This window comes from Culex quinquefasciatus, chromosome 3 (assembly GCF_015732765.1).
Source record: "Culex quinquefasciatus strain JHB chromosome 3, VPISU_Cqui_1.0_pri_paternal, whole genome shotgun sequence".
Taxonomy (NCBI): domain Eukaryota; kingdom Metazoa; phylum Arthropoda; class Insecta; order Diptera; family Culicidae; genus Culex; species Culex quinquefasciatus.
The window spans coordinates 115,461,820-115,476,742 of NC_051863.1; the positions used below are offsets into that span (position 1 = coordinate 115,461,820).

The following is a 14,923-nucleotide window of genomic DNA, read 5'->3' on the forward strand; positions in this document are numbered from 1 at the left end:
AGCTCGGTAGTGTGTGTTGTGTTCGCTTGTCTGTCAGTGTGTGTTTTCGTCTCGTTTTTTGGGGCATCACAATTAAATAAATATTTTCGATTCATTTTAAAATAAATAACTTAGGTGTGATAAAACCAACCTTCCGTCTGCACCCGGTTCGAGCTTGTTTCCGCGATCGCGGCCGTAAACTTTCATGTGCCCGCCTGGGCGGGCAAGAACTTGACGAAGGCGATTCCGCATGGGGGAAACTGGACGAAACTGGCAGGGTGCGAAGAAAGGAATTTTATCGCGTAGAATTTGTGTGGCGTGACGATACAAGCGAAATGATTTGACTTGATGATTTTTTTTTTCGTTTTAAAAAAACTCACACCAGAGACGTGTTCCTTTAGCAAAAGAAAGGATTCGGTCTCTGTGTGAGTGTTTCATGGGTGTGTTTGTGTGTGTGATATGGCTTAAACAGTACAGAGACCCTAACTAAAGTGAGTGTGCAGGGTTGGACTTAATCAGACGGCAGATTGCTGTTCTTCGGCAGGCGCGGAGCTTTCGTCAGCGGGCTGTTGCTCCTCGATGGGAGCATCCTCGACCGGCGGGGAAGCGGCCGACGCTGGAGTGGCAGCCTCCGAGGCAGGGGCAGCGGCGGTCGACGGCCGGAAGAAGTTCTGCACGTTGTTCACCAGACTCTGGATGGGTCCCTGCTGCTGGCTGGGCTGCTGTTCGGCGTTGCTGGATGGGCGGTTGAACACCGATCCGACAGCGGTCTGCACCTGCTGGATGATGTTTGGCCGGGCAGTGGTGCTTCCTTCGGCGCTCTGAGCGTTCTGGGCGTTCGGGTTCAGCAGGTTCTGGATGTTCTGGCCGATCTGCTGGAACACGTTGGGAGCGGTGGTGGTCGGAGCGGGAGCCTGCTCATCGGCAGCAGCTTCACCGTTCTCACCGGCCAGCGGGTTAGTGGTAGTGGTGGTGGTGGTGGTGGTCGATCCACGGTTCAAGATTGGTCCCAGTGGGCTGTTCTGGATCAGGTTGTTCACGGGCTGGATGATCTGCTGGATCAGATTCGGGCGAGCGGTCGTGGGAGTATCCTGCTTCACATCAGCGGAACGTTCAACATCCTGTTCACCTTCCTTAACCGGAGCAACTTCCTCGACAACTGGCACGGCCTTGACGGCATCAACCGACTCTTCCACGACCTTCTCAGCTTCAACAGCCTTCACAGCCGGGACGACCTCGTTGATCTTCTCTTCCGTAACCACAGCCTTGGGCTCATCCACAACGGCCACAGGCAGGGCAGATCGGAGCGACTCAACGACGGCAACAACCTTCTCCTCAACGGCAATCTCCGGCACCGGGACCTTCTCCTCCTCAACCGCAATAACCGGGGCAACCTCATCGGCAGCGATGGCACTCTTCACCTCAGCAACCGGCTCTTCGACCTTCTCGACAACCTGTTCCTTCTCAACAACGGCAACGGCAACGGGCTCCTCCACGCCAACTTCCGGGGCAGCAGAACGCAGCGACTCAACCGGCGCGACCACCTTATCCTCGACGGCCTTCTCCACGACAACATCGGCTTGGGCGGCCTTGGCTTCCTCGACCATCTCGACGAACGGCTTGATTGGGACGCTGCGCAGGGCCTCGACGGCGGGTTCCTCCTTCTTCTCCTCCTCATCGGCGACGACATTGGCAACCACGGCAACGGGCTCCTCAACGGCCACGACCGGCTCGACGCTCTTCAGCGAGGCAACGGGAGCGGCTTCCACCTCCTTAACGGCTTCGACTTCCTTGACGGTTTCGACCTCCTTGGCGGCGGCGGCTTCAGCTGCGGGAAAAAAGTAAATTCAAGGTCAGTTCAGTCATAACCGGCGCCCTCTCAAGAGCAGACCAAAGTCGATAAAACTCAACTTACCCAGAATGACTTCGGCAACGGTCTTCACGGCGGGCACGACGGTTTCCTCCTTGACAACCTCGACGGGCTTCTCGCTCTCGACAACAGCGGTGGCGACGGCGTCAGCAACAACTTCGGCGGGCTTCTCTTCTTCGGCGACCACGGGCAGGGCAGAGCGGACGGCACCTTCGACGACTGTTGAAGGGGAAATTTAATAAAAGGTTATAATTAATATTTGAAATCATTATATTTCAGCAAACAATTATTTCTGTCTCTCATGCTCTTCTCATGCATTATATTTGAGCAAACAATTATTTAAAGGAATTATTTGATCACAAATCATCTCAAACTATAACTCAAGTAATTTGTCAGCAAATGTCTTAAAAATGTCTTTTTTGCAACATTTTTGGTTGAAAACTGCTTGAAAAAAAGTTGAAAACTGCTTGAGATCCAAAAAATAATTCACGCAAAACGATCAGTAGAATTTTCTGAGCTGATGAAATAATTTATGAATGATTTTACAAAAACTATTGAGGTGCAAAATGATAATAAATCAAATTGATATTTCTTCTGAACTTTTTCGTTTTTTTCCGATTTGTGGAACATAAATATTTTTGCAAAAGTCTATTAGTGATTTTTTTACTACACATACCAAAATAAACATTTCAAAATTCATGAAAAACAAGTCTACAATCGATTTTAATAGTTTTTTTTTTCATTAATATTTCAATTTGGAGGAATTTGTTAAAAAATAACCTGCTTTCCTTAAGCAAATATTGAGGGGAGGGGTTGAAAAATTAAAATAAATGTTGTCATAAACTGATGAAAATCTTAAAAAAAAATCAGAAAATACTTGAAAACTCAAAATAAGCAAAAAAAAACGAATAATAGTTGAGGCTGGTAGGCTTTCGGCTTTTGCTAAAGTCGAGAGCGGGGGCAAAAAAAAAACAAAATTACGGTTTTCAAATAAAAGCAAGTGGAATGACACTTTTTGCCTTTGACACAAATTTGCAAAATATCGATGAATCTTTTTCCAATCTGTTGTCCCGGAATTTCTCATTTGTAATGAGCTTAAAAATGCAGCAATAATCAGAAAAAAATTATTATAATAGTTTCTTGAACGTAGAAATTCAAAACGAGTGAAAAAATAAACTTAAAAAAACAAAACATGAGAAGCTTTTCCTCTAAAACAAAGGAAAAGAGATGTCTCAAAAATGGCAATAAGATATCAAATTATTTCTTTTATTTTATACCAAATACTTTACCAACATATTTGATGGGATTAAGGGCATTATTCTACCCATATTTGCATGAAGAGCACATTAAAAACAGCAAATTTGTTCCACTAATAATATAATATGCAAGATTTGGAGAAAAAAAACGAATTTGATTCAGTTTTCTGACGATTTGTTTTTGGATAAGAGCCTCAAACATTTATTAGTTATTTTTTCCATCCCAATTTTAAAGTTCTTTTTAAATATATCTTGAAAAAAACTGATAACGAAATAATAAGAAAAAATAAAATGAATGTTCAATTTTTAAGAGATATACAGTAAAATCTTGACCGTATATCCTTAAATGGTTAATTTTGGTTCACTTTTGTTATTTTACATTAAAAATAGTTATTTTAAACTAATCTATATGAAAAACATTTTTTATAAAGCGTGTAAGGTTGTAGCGTGAATTTTCTAAAAACCTAATGCACTTAGTTCTAGAATAAAATCAACTGAGTTAGTACATTTTTTTCAGTAGAATTTGCACTTACACATTTTTTTATTTTTGAGGCTACACTGAAAAAAAATAAAAGTACCAAATTCCTAAATTCTAGGAATTTTGGCTCCTTTCCTTATTAAGTAATACAAAAAACCCGATTGCTAAATAAGAAAAAGAGGCAAAATCCTAGAATAAAGGAATTTGGTACTATTTTTTTATTTCAGTGTATGGGAGAAAATTTCACTAATTCTCACATTTCATTTCATTTCATTAAAGTTTTCCCGTATGAAATTAAAGTTGAAAAATGCGAAATTTTATTTTAATTCGACCCATTACAAGTAGCACTTCAAGATCACTCCAAACCCCGCTCACCTTCAACGACGGGTTCCTCCTTCTTGACATCCTCCAAAACGACGGCGACGGCGGGCTCGACAACCTCGACCACTGGTTCCACACTGCGCAGCGAGTCAACCGGAGCGACTTCCTTTTCCACGACAGCTTCCGGAACGACGGCTTCGGCGACCTCGTTGACAACGACCGCAACCGGGGTTTCGACCGCCACAACGGGCTCAACGCTGCGCAGAGAATCGACGCTGGCGACCTGCTCGACGGCAACGACGGCGACCGGTTCTTCAACGGCCACTACCTTCTCGTCGGCAACGATGGCCACCGGTTCGGCGACCTGCACGACTTCGGCAACCGACCGCTGGCTTTCGACCGGGACGACCGTTTCCTCCTGGACGGCGATCTCTTGTTCCTTGGCGGGCTGCTCCTCGACGGCGACCGGGATCTCATCCTTGCGCAGTTCCGACACGATTTCCTCCTTGATGAGCTCTTCCACAATCGGCACCACTACATCTTCGCGGGCTACCCGGATGATCGAGGCACTCAGGACCCCACTCAACGCCACACAGGCTAACGCACAAATTAAGAGAACTTTCATTTCCAGCAGATTCTGCTTCGAGATCCGTGTCCGAGATCGTCGAAGGCGGATTTTGGCACAAATAATTCACTAAAAACTTAAAATTTTGTTCAGTTCCTACACACTATCAGTCGTCACACTATCACACTTTCGCCCAAAATCTTCCGCAACAAAAAAAAATTATAGTTATGTTACAAGTGTTATGCTTTGGTTTTGCCCTGCCTCGTCCTCGCTCGCTGGTGGGTGATCGACGACGATCTGCACTTAGCCAATTAATGTCTCCGACTGAATGTAAAATGAGAAAGAAGCTCGATTTTATATCACCGTTGGTCGTAAGCCGATGACCCGTTATATTTTTTTCTTTCCTTCCTTCTTTTCGCCTTTTGGCTTTCCTTCTCTCGCTCTAGTCCACCTTCTCTTCCTTTAGTTCGGGGCCGTTTGCTGCTGCTGCTGCTAGTTGGCGCGGTTCGTCTCTTCCCGCCGATCGTGGTCGCCCGTCAGGCCAAAGTTCTATGCAATCAGTGCGCGCGCCCGCCAGTCTTGGAGAGGAAAGAGCGAGAGAGAGAGAGAGAGAGAGAGAGATGGTGTGAAAAGAATCTCGGCAACCGCCGGCCCGCAGGGTCGTGCTCTTTCGGTCGACCTCCCTGGTCAGCTGACCTCGGGACTCGTCGGGTTTGGAAGATCACACTCGCGCTCTCGCTCCGTCTTCTTCCGAAGCACATGATTACGACGGCCTGAGGATCGTGGTCAGTGGAATAGATTAGCAGGGATTCTCAGGGAACTAAGTATTGCGTAGATTTCTGAGGCAGGTTTGACATCAAATTTTGGGGATCTGTGAAGGTCAAAATGGCGTTCTTAACTCAATTTGGTCAAAAATATACGTACGACAAGTTAGCACGACAGCGACGATATGATAGAATTTACTTTACGATAGGGAAAACGTGCAAGTACACAGTAAAAAATCATGGTAAAATTAAATCTACACCTTTTATGTCAGAAAAAATGTTTAATTTTACCACTGAGCAATTCTCTGAGATTTCGGTCATTCGATTTTTTCTGTATTTTTTAATCCGACTGAAACTTTTTCGGTGCCTTCGGTATGCCCAAAGAAGCCATTTTGCATCATTAGTTTGTCCATATAATTTTCCATACAAATTTGGCAGCTGTCCATACAAAAATGATATGTGAAAATTCAAAAATCTGTATCTATTGAAAGAATTTTTTGATCGATTTGGTGTCTTCGGGAAAGTTGTAGGTGGGTAATTCTCTATCAACTCACACGAAATCGGGAAAAGTTGCCCCGACCCCTCTTCGATTTGCGTGAAACTTTGTCCTAAGGGGTAACTTTTGTCCCTGATCACGAATCCGAGGTCCGTTTTTTGATATCTCGTGACGGAGGGGCGGTACGACCTTCCATTTTTGAACATGCGAAAAAGAGGTGTTTTTCAACAATTTGCAGCCTGAAACGGTGATGAGATAGAAATTTGGTGTCAAAGGGACTTTTATGTAAAATTAGACGCCCGATTTGATGGCGTAATCAGAATTCGAAAACGTATTTTCATCGAAAAAACACTAAAAAGTTTTAAAATTCTCCCATTTTCCGTTACTCGACTGTAAAAATTTTGGAACATGTCATTTTATGGGAAATTTAATGTACTTTTCGAATCTACATTGTCCCAGAAGGGTCATTTTTCATTTAGAACAAAATTTTCATTTTAAAATTTCGTGTTTTTCTAACTTTGCAGGGTTATTTTTAGAGTGTAACAATGTTCTACAAAGTTGTAGAGCAGACAATTACAAAAATTTTGATGTATAGACATAAGTGGTTTGCTTATAAACATCACGAGTTATCGCGATTTTACGAAAAAAAGTTTTGAAAAAGTTAATTTTTGCGTTTCTCTTTGTTTCGTCGTCCGTGTCTGTCGCGGGTGACCATGAATGGCCATGATCGATGACGACCAACTTTTTCAAAACTTTTTTTCGTAAAATCGCGATAACTCGTGATGGTTATAAGCAAACCCCTTATGTCTATATATCAAAATTTTTGCAATTGTCTGCTCTACAACTTTGTGGAACATTGTTACACTCTAAAAAATAACCCTGCAAAGTTAGAAAAAACACGAAATTTTAAAATGAAAAATTTTGTTCTAAATGAAAAAATGACCCTTCTGGGACAATGTAGATTCGAAAAGTACATTAAATTTCCCATAAAATGACATGTTACAAAATTTTTTACAGTCGAGTAACGGAAAATGGGAGAATTTTTAAAACTTTTTTAGTGTTTTTTTCGATAAAAAATACGTTTATTCGGAATTCTGAGTACGCCATCAAATCGGGCGTCTAATTTTACACAAAAGTCCCTTTGACACCAAATTTCTATCTCATCACCGTTTCAGGCTGCAAATTATTGAAAAACACCTCTTTTTTCACATGTTCAAAAATGGAAGGGGTCGTACCGCCCCTCCGTCACGAGATATCAAAAAACGGACCTCGGATTCGTGATCAGCGACAAAAGTTACCCCTTAGGACAAAGTTTCACGCAAATCGAAGAGGGGTCGGGGCAACTGCTGTGTGAGTTTGCGGAGAATTACCCAGGTATGGATATGGACTACACTGAAAAAAAAATGCAAAAAAACACTATTTTTAATTTTTTTATTTTTTGATATGTTTTAGAGGACATCAAATGCCAACTTTTCAGAAATTTCCAGAATGTGCAAAAAATCTTTGACCGAGCTATGATTTTTTTTTTCAAAAAATCGAAATATGGATCGCAAATTTTTTTCAATTTCATTTTTTGTTGTAAAATTGAATTTGCAATCAAAAAGTACTTGAAAGAAATTTTAATAAAAGGCACCGTTTTCAAGTTTTAGCCATTTTTATATTACTTTTTTCAAAATAGTCGCAGTTATTGATATCTTAAAAAATAGCGCCCATATTTGCCCACTTTTGAAAAAAATATTTTTGAAAAGCTGAGAAAATTCTCTATGTTTTGCTTTTTCGGACTTCGTTGATACGACCCTTAGTTGCTGAGATATTGCCATGCAAAGGTTTAAAAACAAGAAAATTGATGTTTCTATTGTCGATATCTCAGCAACTAATTGTCCGATTTACAATGTTAAAATATGAAACATTCGTGAAATTTTCCGAAATTCGGATTTCTTGTTTTTAAACCTATGCATGGCAATATCTCAGCAACTAAGGGTCGTATCAACAAAGTCCGCAAAGCAAAATATAGAGAATTTTCTCAGCTTTTCAAAAATATTTTTATTCAAGGGTGGGCAAACATAAGCACTTATTTTAAAAAATGAAAAACTGCGACTATTTTCAAAAAAGTTACATAAAAATGGTTATAACTTGAAAACGGTGCACTTTATCAAAATTTCACTAAAGCACTTTTTGATTGCAAATTCGATTTTACATCAAAAAATGAAGTTGAAAACTTTTTGCGACCAATATTTCGATTTTTTGAAAAAATCTGTATTGGTTCAAAAAATCATAACTCGGTCAAAGATTTTTTTGCCCATTCTGGAAATTTCTGAAAAGTTGGCATTTAATGTCCTCTAAAACATATAAAAAAATAGTGTTTTTTTTGCAAATCAAGTTTTAGTGACAAAAAGTTAAATAAAAAATCACAAAATTTTTTAACCGTGTATCATTTTTTTCCAGTGTAGTCTATATCCATACCTACAACTTTTCCGAAGACACCAAATCGATCAAAAAATTCCTTCAAAAGATACAGATTTTTGAATTTTCACATATCATTTTTGTATGGACAGCTGCCAAATTTGTATGGAAAATTATGTGGACAAACTAATGATGCAAAATGGCTTCTTTGGGCATACCGAAGGCACCAAAAAAGTTTCAGCCGGATTAAAAAATACATAAATTAAAATAAAGAAAAAAGACCGATTCCGTAGTGAACTGCTCCACTTTTCTAGTGTAATGTAATTTTTTCAATCTTAATTAAGGTAAAATTAAATCATAAAAAAGTAATATTCAACCTACCAAAATAACACCTTCCAAATTTACATTTTTTTACTGTAAAATTTGAAAGAATTCTTTCTAATATTTTAACGATAAGCGGACCCCCTAGTAGAGCCGAAGCGCATTTTTACAATTTTGCAATATTTTTAGCACTTTCTCATAACCCTTTGTACAAAACAATGAAGTCTGAAGTCTATTGAGGAGTTTTGACTTTTTGTTTCATCAGTTATCAGAGAAAACGTTTCAAAAACATTTATTGTATGTTTAAGAGCATTTATTGTATGTTCAAGAGAAACTTTTGCTAAAATACACAGTTTTCTTCATTTTTGAAGGCAAAATTAACAGGGGTCCACTTTTGGAAAAGTTACGATTTTCGTTGTCCTATATTGGACCCCCTAATTTTTGCTCGAAAATGAGCATTTCTTCGCTTTATTTAAGTAAAGTTCCTTAAACTTGCATTATTTTGACATACTGAAGTTGAATAACCAATCAAAAAATGATTGCATGGTTAATTCAATCATAAAATAGAAATGCTGTTTTGTTGTGAAAATGGTAGTGGCCAAGGCTGATTTCAGACGTCGAACTCAAAACACTTATTCTGACACTTCAACATAATCTAAATTATGCTGAACTTGCCAAATAAGAGATTCGTAGTTAAAACACGCTTGAAATTGTAATTTTATTGAATTTTTCATCAAAAACCCTTCAGAGGGCGGAAATAGTGGAAAGGGGTCCACTAATGGATAACGTACCCTATCTAGGAATCTCGCATTTCGATAAAATGTATCGAAAATCGAATTCTAAGCCTTAATTATGTGGTAGTAATTGTGTTGTTAGAAACAATTTTCCATAACAAAATATAAAAAAAATATGGATGTACGAGCGATTGTTCATCTTGCAGGATAATTTGCAGGAACAGTGAGAAAAATTTCTACAGGTTATAATATTGTTGCTAAGATGATGTGTAACGTTAGAAAATTTAAATCTTTAGTCGTAGAAAACATGAAATTAATGCAACATGATGATACAACAAATTTCTTTTTTCTCCAGAGAATCAAACTTGTTTACTTTGTTGTGTTTTTGCTCCTTTCCCTCGCATACCACACTCCGCGGGAAGATGTGGAGGCTGGCGAAAACTTTTGGCGCAAGAACCAGCAGCATTAGAACCCTGCGGGAGCATCTTCCCCCTCTCCCTTTTTACCCCACTCACATTATTAAGAACACGCCGAAGAATGGAATGGATGGCCAGCTTCTCTTGAGTTAGTCTCGAGGGAAGAGCGTTTCGCGCTACCTGCTGTGGTGACTGCGAGTGGGACGTTGAGGGTACGATTGATACTTGTTCTTGTGCTTACGAGGACTCTTGAAACATGTAGGTATCTACAAACGTATACGATTGAAGAATTTGCGAATTGGAGAAACGACTTTTTTTTTGCGAATCGTGACGAACTCGATCAAATCACTTAGCAGTTGAATCGAATTTAGTTTAGGATGTGAAGCTTTTTTAAAATAAATCAAACTAATACTCACAGATACTTAAATGTCATTGCTTGACAATGCAATGCTGCAACAATGTATCGCAAACAATTGAAAGCACCAAAAAAACTTCCACACCGGTCATTAGCGAATCGAAAAATCAGCAGCCTTCCAATTACCGATTTGAGTTACAGCGACAAAAAAAACCAGGTTCGCTTCTTTCCGCTCCAGCGAGGCATCGATGTCACATGTCGGCGCCGTCGTCAAATGGTACTCTTTATTATTCGTCTCCTTGCGCCAAGATTTTTCCTTCCTTTGCTTGTTTTTTTTTTCTCTCTTGCACTCGGCACTGCAGTCGTAAATTTCCAAAATTTTCACTTTTATTTAACTTATGCAGTTTGACTTGGCTCGATCACAAGCTAAAGGTATCGGAGAGTTGGTCCTCAGTTCGTCGGTGCTACCTGGTGCTTGCCATTTTGCGTTGCTAATTTCCGCTGATTTCTCCCGTGACCAGCATGAGTGATGATTCTTTCCTTCAGGCATGTTCAGAGCTGAAGCATGTTCTGCAGATGTGCGATTTTTAGATGCAAACTTGGACAAACCATTTTTACAATAAGTTTAATTAAGCTCGGTGTATTTTTCCGGGAAAAAAATTTAATATATCGCACTTTTGAAATGTCATTCTTGATTTAAAAAAAAAAAGTGAGAATATTGTTTTCGAAAAGATCAGAAAATTTCACGAATATTTCATATTTTAACATAGAAAATCGGACAATTAGTTGCTAAGAACTGTGGTGTAGGGGTTGCCTCTCACCCAATCGGCTTGGGTTCAATTCCAGACGGTCCCGGTGACATTTTTCGAGACGAGATTTGTCTGATCACGCCTTCCGTCGGGCGGGGAAGTAAGTGTTGGCTCCGGTCTAACCGAGAGGTTAAGTCGTTAGCTCAGTCCAGGTGTAGGAGTCGTCTCCATGGGTCCTGCCTCGGTGGAGTCGCTGGTACACGGAGAAAAAAGAGTTCCCAAAATCGTGAACAAGCGTTCATGAAAATGAGAACCTCGAACAAAGTGTTCAAATATCATGGTACGATTTTGAAAAACGTACCATGAAATTTGAACACTTTGTTCGTGGTTCCCAAATTCATGAACGCTTGTTCACGATTTTGGGAACTCTTTTTTCTCCGTGTAGGCAGTTGGACTCACAATCCAAAGGTCGTCAGTTTGAATCCCGGGTGGATGGAAGCTCAGATGTAAAAAAAGGTTTGCAATTGCCAATTGTAATTTGATTTTGAGTTATCGACATTACAAAAAGGTGGGTTATCTGCCTGTGTGGATCAATCGGACCGCGCACTGGACTTACAATCCAGAAATCGCCGGTTCGAATCCCAAAATAAAAAAAAATCGAATCGAAAATAAAAAAAAACAATTTTGTTTCAAGAGTGGACAAGCATGGGCATTAATTTTAAAAATGAATATCTGATACTTTTTCAAAAAAGTTACCTGAAAATTGTTACCGTTGCGGGTAATCGCTCGATTTTGCCATTTTACTTCGCCCATGGCAAATAGGAGCACGTCTATTAATTTGAAGTTTTAATTTAATTTTGTAGGGAATAAGGCTTTTGTTTTGTATTGTTTTCATTTATTGTATTAATGTTTAAATGTAACTGAGACAGAGCACAGTTAGGGAAATAAATAATAAACCACATTTAACGAACCGTAGGCCCAATATCTGTCCACACACTTTACCTACTAACCCAGCGGTTGTGGTGCTATACAATGGAGACCATTGGGATCGTTACATGCAAATGGAACAGCTAGAGAATCACAAAAGGGAATAAAAGAGAATACGATTACGTAGATGAGAGGGTTAGATTGACCATTAAAACGACTGATACGATCTTTCCTACAAGTACAGTCAAACAAGCCAGATCGTCCAGCAACACAAAGACAGTGCAAGAATTTGACCGAAGGTCACGGTCAGCTCAAAAGTGATACCACGTTGTGGTAATTATTGGGAAAGGACATATTGGACCAAGAATCGTCACACCAGGTAGCATTGTGGTTAAAATTTGGATATGCTGAGAGCCAACAGCGATACGTGACATGTCTAACCTTATCGTTTCCCCAAATCGTGTTAATTCGACCCGAAGGACCCGTAATTGCCAGCTAAGATCGCTGCCGGACGATCGCCAGTCTGGTGGCCAAGATGTGTCCATCCTGGAGAGGACAACCCGCCCACCGGCGCACTTCGGTGGTTTGGCACGTGGTTGGAGTCCACGAAGCTGGGTTTCTACCGAAGCGCCAGCAAGTTCGAGAAGCACGTGTGTCCAGGATCGCCGCACGAGTTTCGGAGGCGAATCCGAAATCGAGCACGCGCACGGGAGCCCCCCCCCCCAGGAGTAGGCCGAGAACGGCCACGTCTGGCCCGGTGGCCCGCTGTGCCTCACCGGCCAACCAGCACCACGTAGCAGCGCAAGCAGTGAGTACAACTCCTAGCAGCAGCAACAGCAGCAAGGCCGGCCCACCGCACTAACCACACACACACTCACACACCGTAAGTTTAAATACAAAAACTAACCTAATCCACCTATGTGGTTGATGCCTTCCTCACTTTTTACCAAAAATGGGTAATATGAGTGGTTTGGACACACATTTCAGCTTTGTTTAGTTCCAGAAAAAAACACAGATATAACTTATGTGGTAATAACTCGAGAGAGGGTTGCCAGATCTTCAATGTTTTGGACTCATTGGAAAGGCCTTTCAATTGACTAACCAACGATGGGTCGGATGATGGATCCGGACATAGTTTACGTACAGTTAAGTTTCCGGCTTCAAAAAAGTACATAAATATCACTTAAGTGGTCATAACTCAAGACAGGGTTGCCAGATTTTCAATGTTTTGGACTCATTGGAAAGGCCTTTAAATTACCTAACCAATGATGGGTTGGATGATGGATTCGGACATAGTTTACATACATTTAAGTGAGATCCGGCTTCAAAAAAGTGCATAAATATCACTTAAACGGTCATAACTCAAGACAGGGTTGCCAGATCTTCAATGTTTTGGACTCATTGGAAAGGCCTTTAAATTACCTAACCAACGATGGGTTGGATGATGGATCCGGACATAGTTTACATACATTTAAGTGAGATCCGGCTTCAAAAAAGTACGTAAATATCACTTAAGTGGTCATAACTTAAGACAGGGTTGCCAGATCTTCAATGTTTTGGACTCATTGGCAAGGCCTTTCAATTGACTAATCAACGATGGGTCGGATGATGGATCCGGACATAGTTTACATACATTTAAGTGAGATCCGGCTTCAAAAAAGTACATAAATATCACTTAAGTGGTCATAACTCAAGACAGGGTTGCCAGATTTTCAATGTTCTGGACTCATTGGAAAGGCCTTTAAATTACCTAACCAACGATGGGTTGGATGATGGATCCGGACATAGTTTACATACATTTAAGTGAGATCCGGCTTCAAAAAAGTACATAAATATCACTTAAGTGGTCATAGCTCGAGGCAGGCTTGCCAGATCTTCAATAATTTTGACTCATTGGAAAGGCCTTTAAATTACCTAACTAACGATGGGTCGGATGATGGATCCGGACATAGTTTACATACTTAGGTGAGATCCGGCTTCAAAACAGTACATAAATATCACTTAAGTGGTCATAACTCGAGACAGGGTTGCCAGATCTTCAATGTTTTGGACTCATTGGAAAGGCCTTAAAATTACCTAATCAACGATGGGTTGGATGATGGATCCGGACATAGTTTACATACATTTAAGTGAGATCCGGCTTCAAAAAAGTACATAAATATCACTTAAGTGGTCATAACTCAAGACAGGGTTGCCAGATCTTCAATGTTTTGGACTCATTGGAAAGGCCTTTCAATTGACTGACCAACGATGGGTCGGATGATGGATCCGGACATAGTTTACATACATTTAGGTGAGATCCGGCTTCAAAAAAGTACATAAATATCACTTAAGTGGTCATAATTCGAGACAGGGTTGCCAGATCTTCAATGTTTTGGACTCATTGGAAAGGCCTTTAAATTACCTAACCAACGATGGGTTGGATGATGGATCCGGACATAGTTTACATACATTTAAGTGAGATCCGGCTTCAAAAAAGTACATAAATATCACTTAAGTGGTCATAACTCGAGACAGGGTTGCCAGATCTTCAATGTTTTGGACTCATTGGAAAGGCCTTTCAATTACCTAACCAACGATGGGTCGGATGATGGATCCGGACATCGTTTACGTGCATATAATTGAGATCCATATTTGCGAAAACACGTTTTTATACATAACTTTTGAACTACTTATCGAAACTTCCTACAATTCAATAGCGATGTATGGGACCTTTAACCAAGTCGAATGCAACTGGTTCGATCAAAATCGGTTCAGCCAGTGCTGAGAAAACTCAGTGAGAATTTTGGTCATATACATACATACACACACACATACACACACACATACACACACACATACACACACACATACACACACACAGACATTTGTTCAGTTTTCGATTCTGAGTCGATATGTATACATGAAGGTGGGTCTAGGAGCTTTTAATAAAAAGTTCATTTTCAGAGCAGGATTATAGCCTTACCTCAGTGAGGAAGGCAAAAGTTAAAAAGTAATTCCTAGGTCTTGTGTCTTTGATTCGGTTTCGAGCCGACCTTGATGATAAGGCTCTTTGCTTTAGTTAGTCCCGCCAGCGCGCAAAAGAGGCCCAGAGCCCACCCCAGTCAGCCGTGGCTCTAAGACCAACCGGCTGGGGCGTCCTAAGGCCTCCTGGCCCAGAGGGTACGATGTCCCAACCAGTAACAAAATGCTAAGCTTTTTTAACAAAAAAAACAAATGAATTTAAGGTAAAATTGTTAAAAAGTCAGAATCTTGCCTGAAATTTGTTAAAACTAGTTTTGTTTATAAA

General features: G+C 40.5%; 1 protein-coding gene across 1 annotated transcript; it reads right to left on the reverse strand.

Moving 5' to 3' along the window:
* Positions 1-223: 223 nt before the first annotated feature.
* LOC119770010 (probable serine/threonine-protein kinase kinX) lies at positions 224-4,817 on the reverse strand. Its single transcript, XM_038264038.1, has 3 exons — positions 3,959-4,817; positions 1,895-2,068; positions 224-1,807 (listed from the first exon to the last, which is right to left on the reverse strand). The coding sequence occupies exons 1-3, from the start codon at positions 4,527-4,529 to the stop codon at positions 495-497; spliced, it is 2,058 nt and encodes a 685-aa protein (XP_038119966.1). The 5' UTR covers positions 4,530-4,817; the 3' UTR covers positions 224-494.
* Between the last annotated feature and the right edge of the window lie 10,106 nt (positions 4,818-14,923).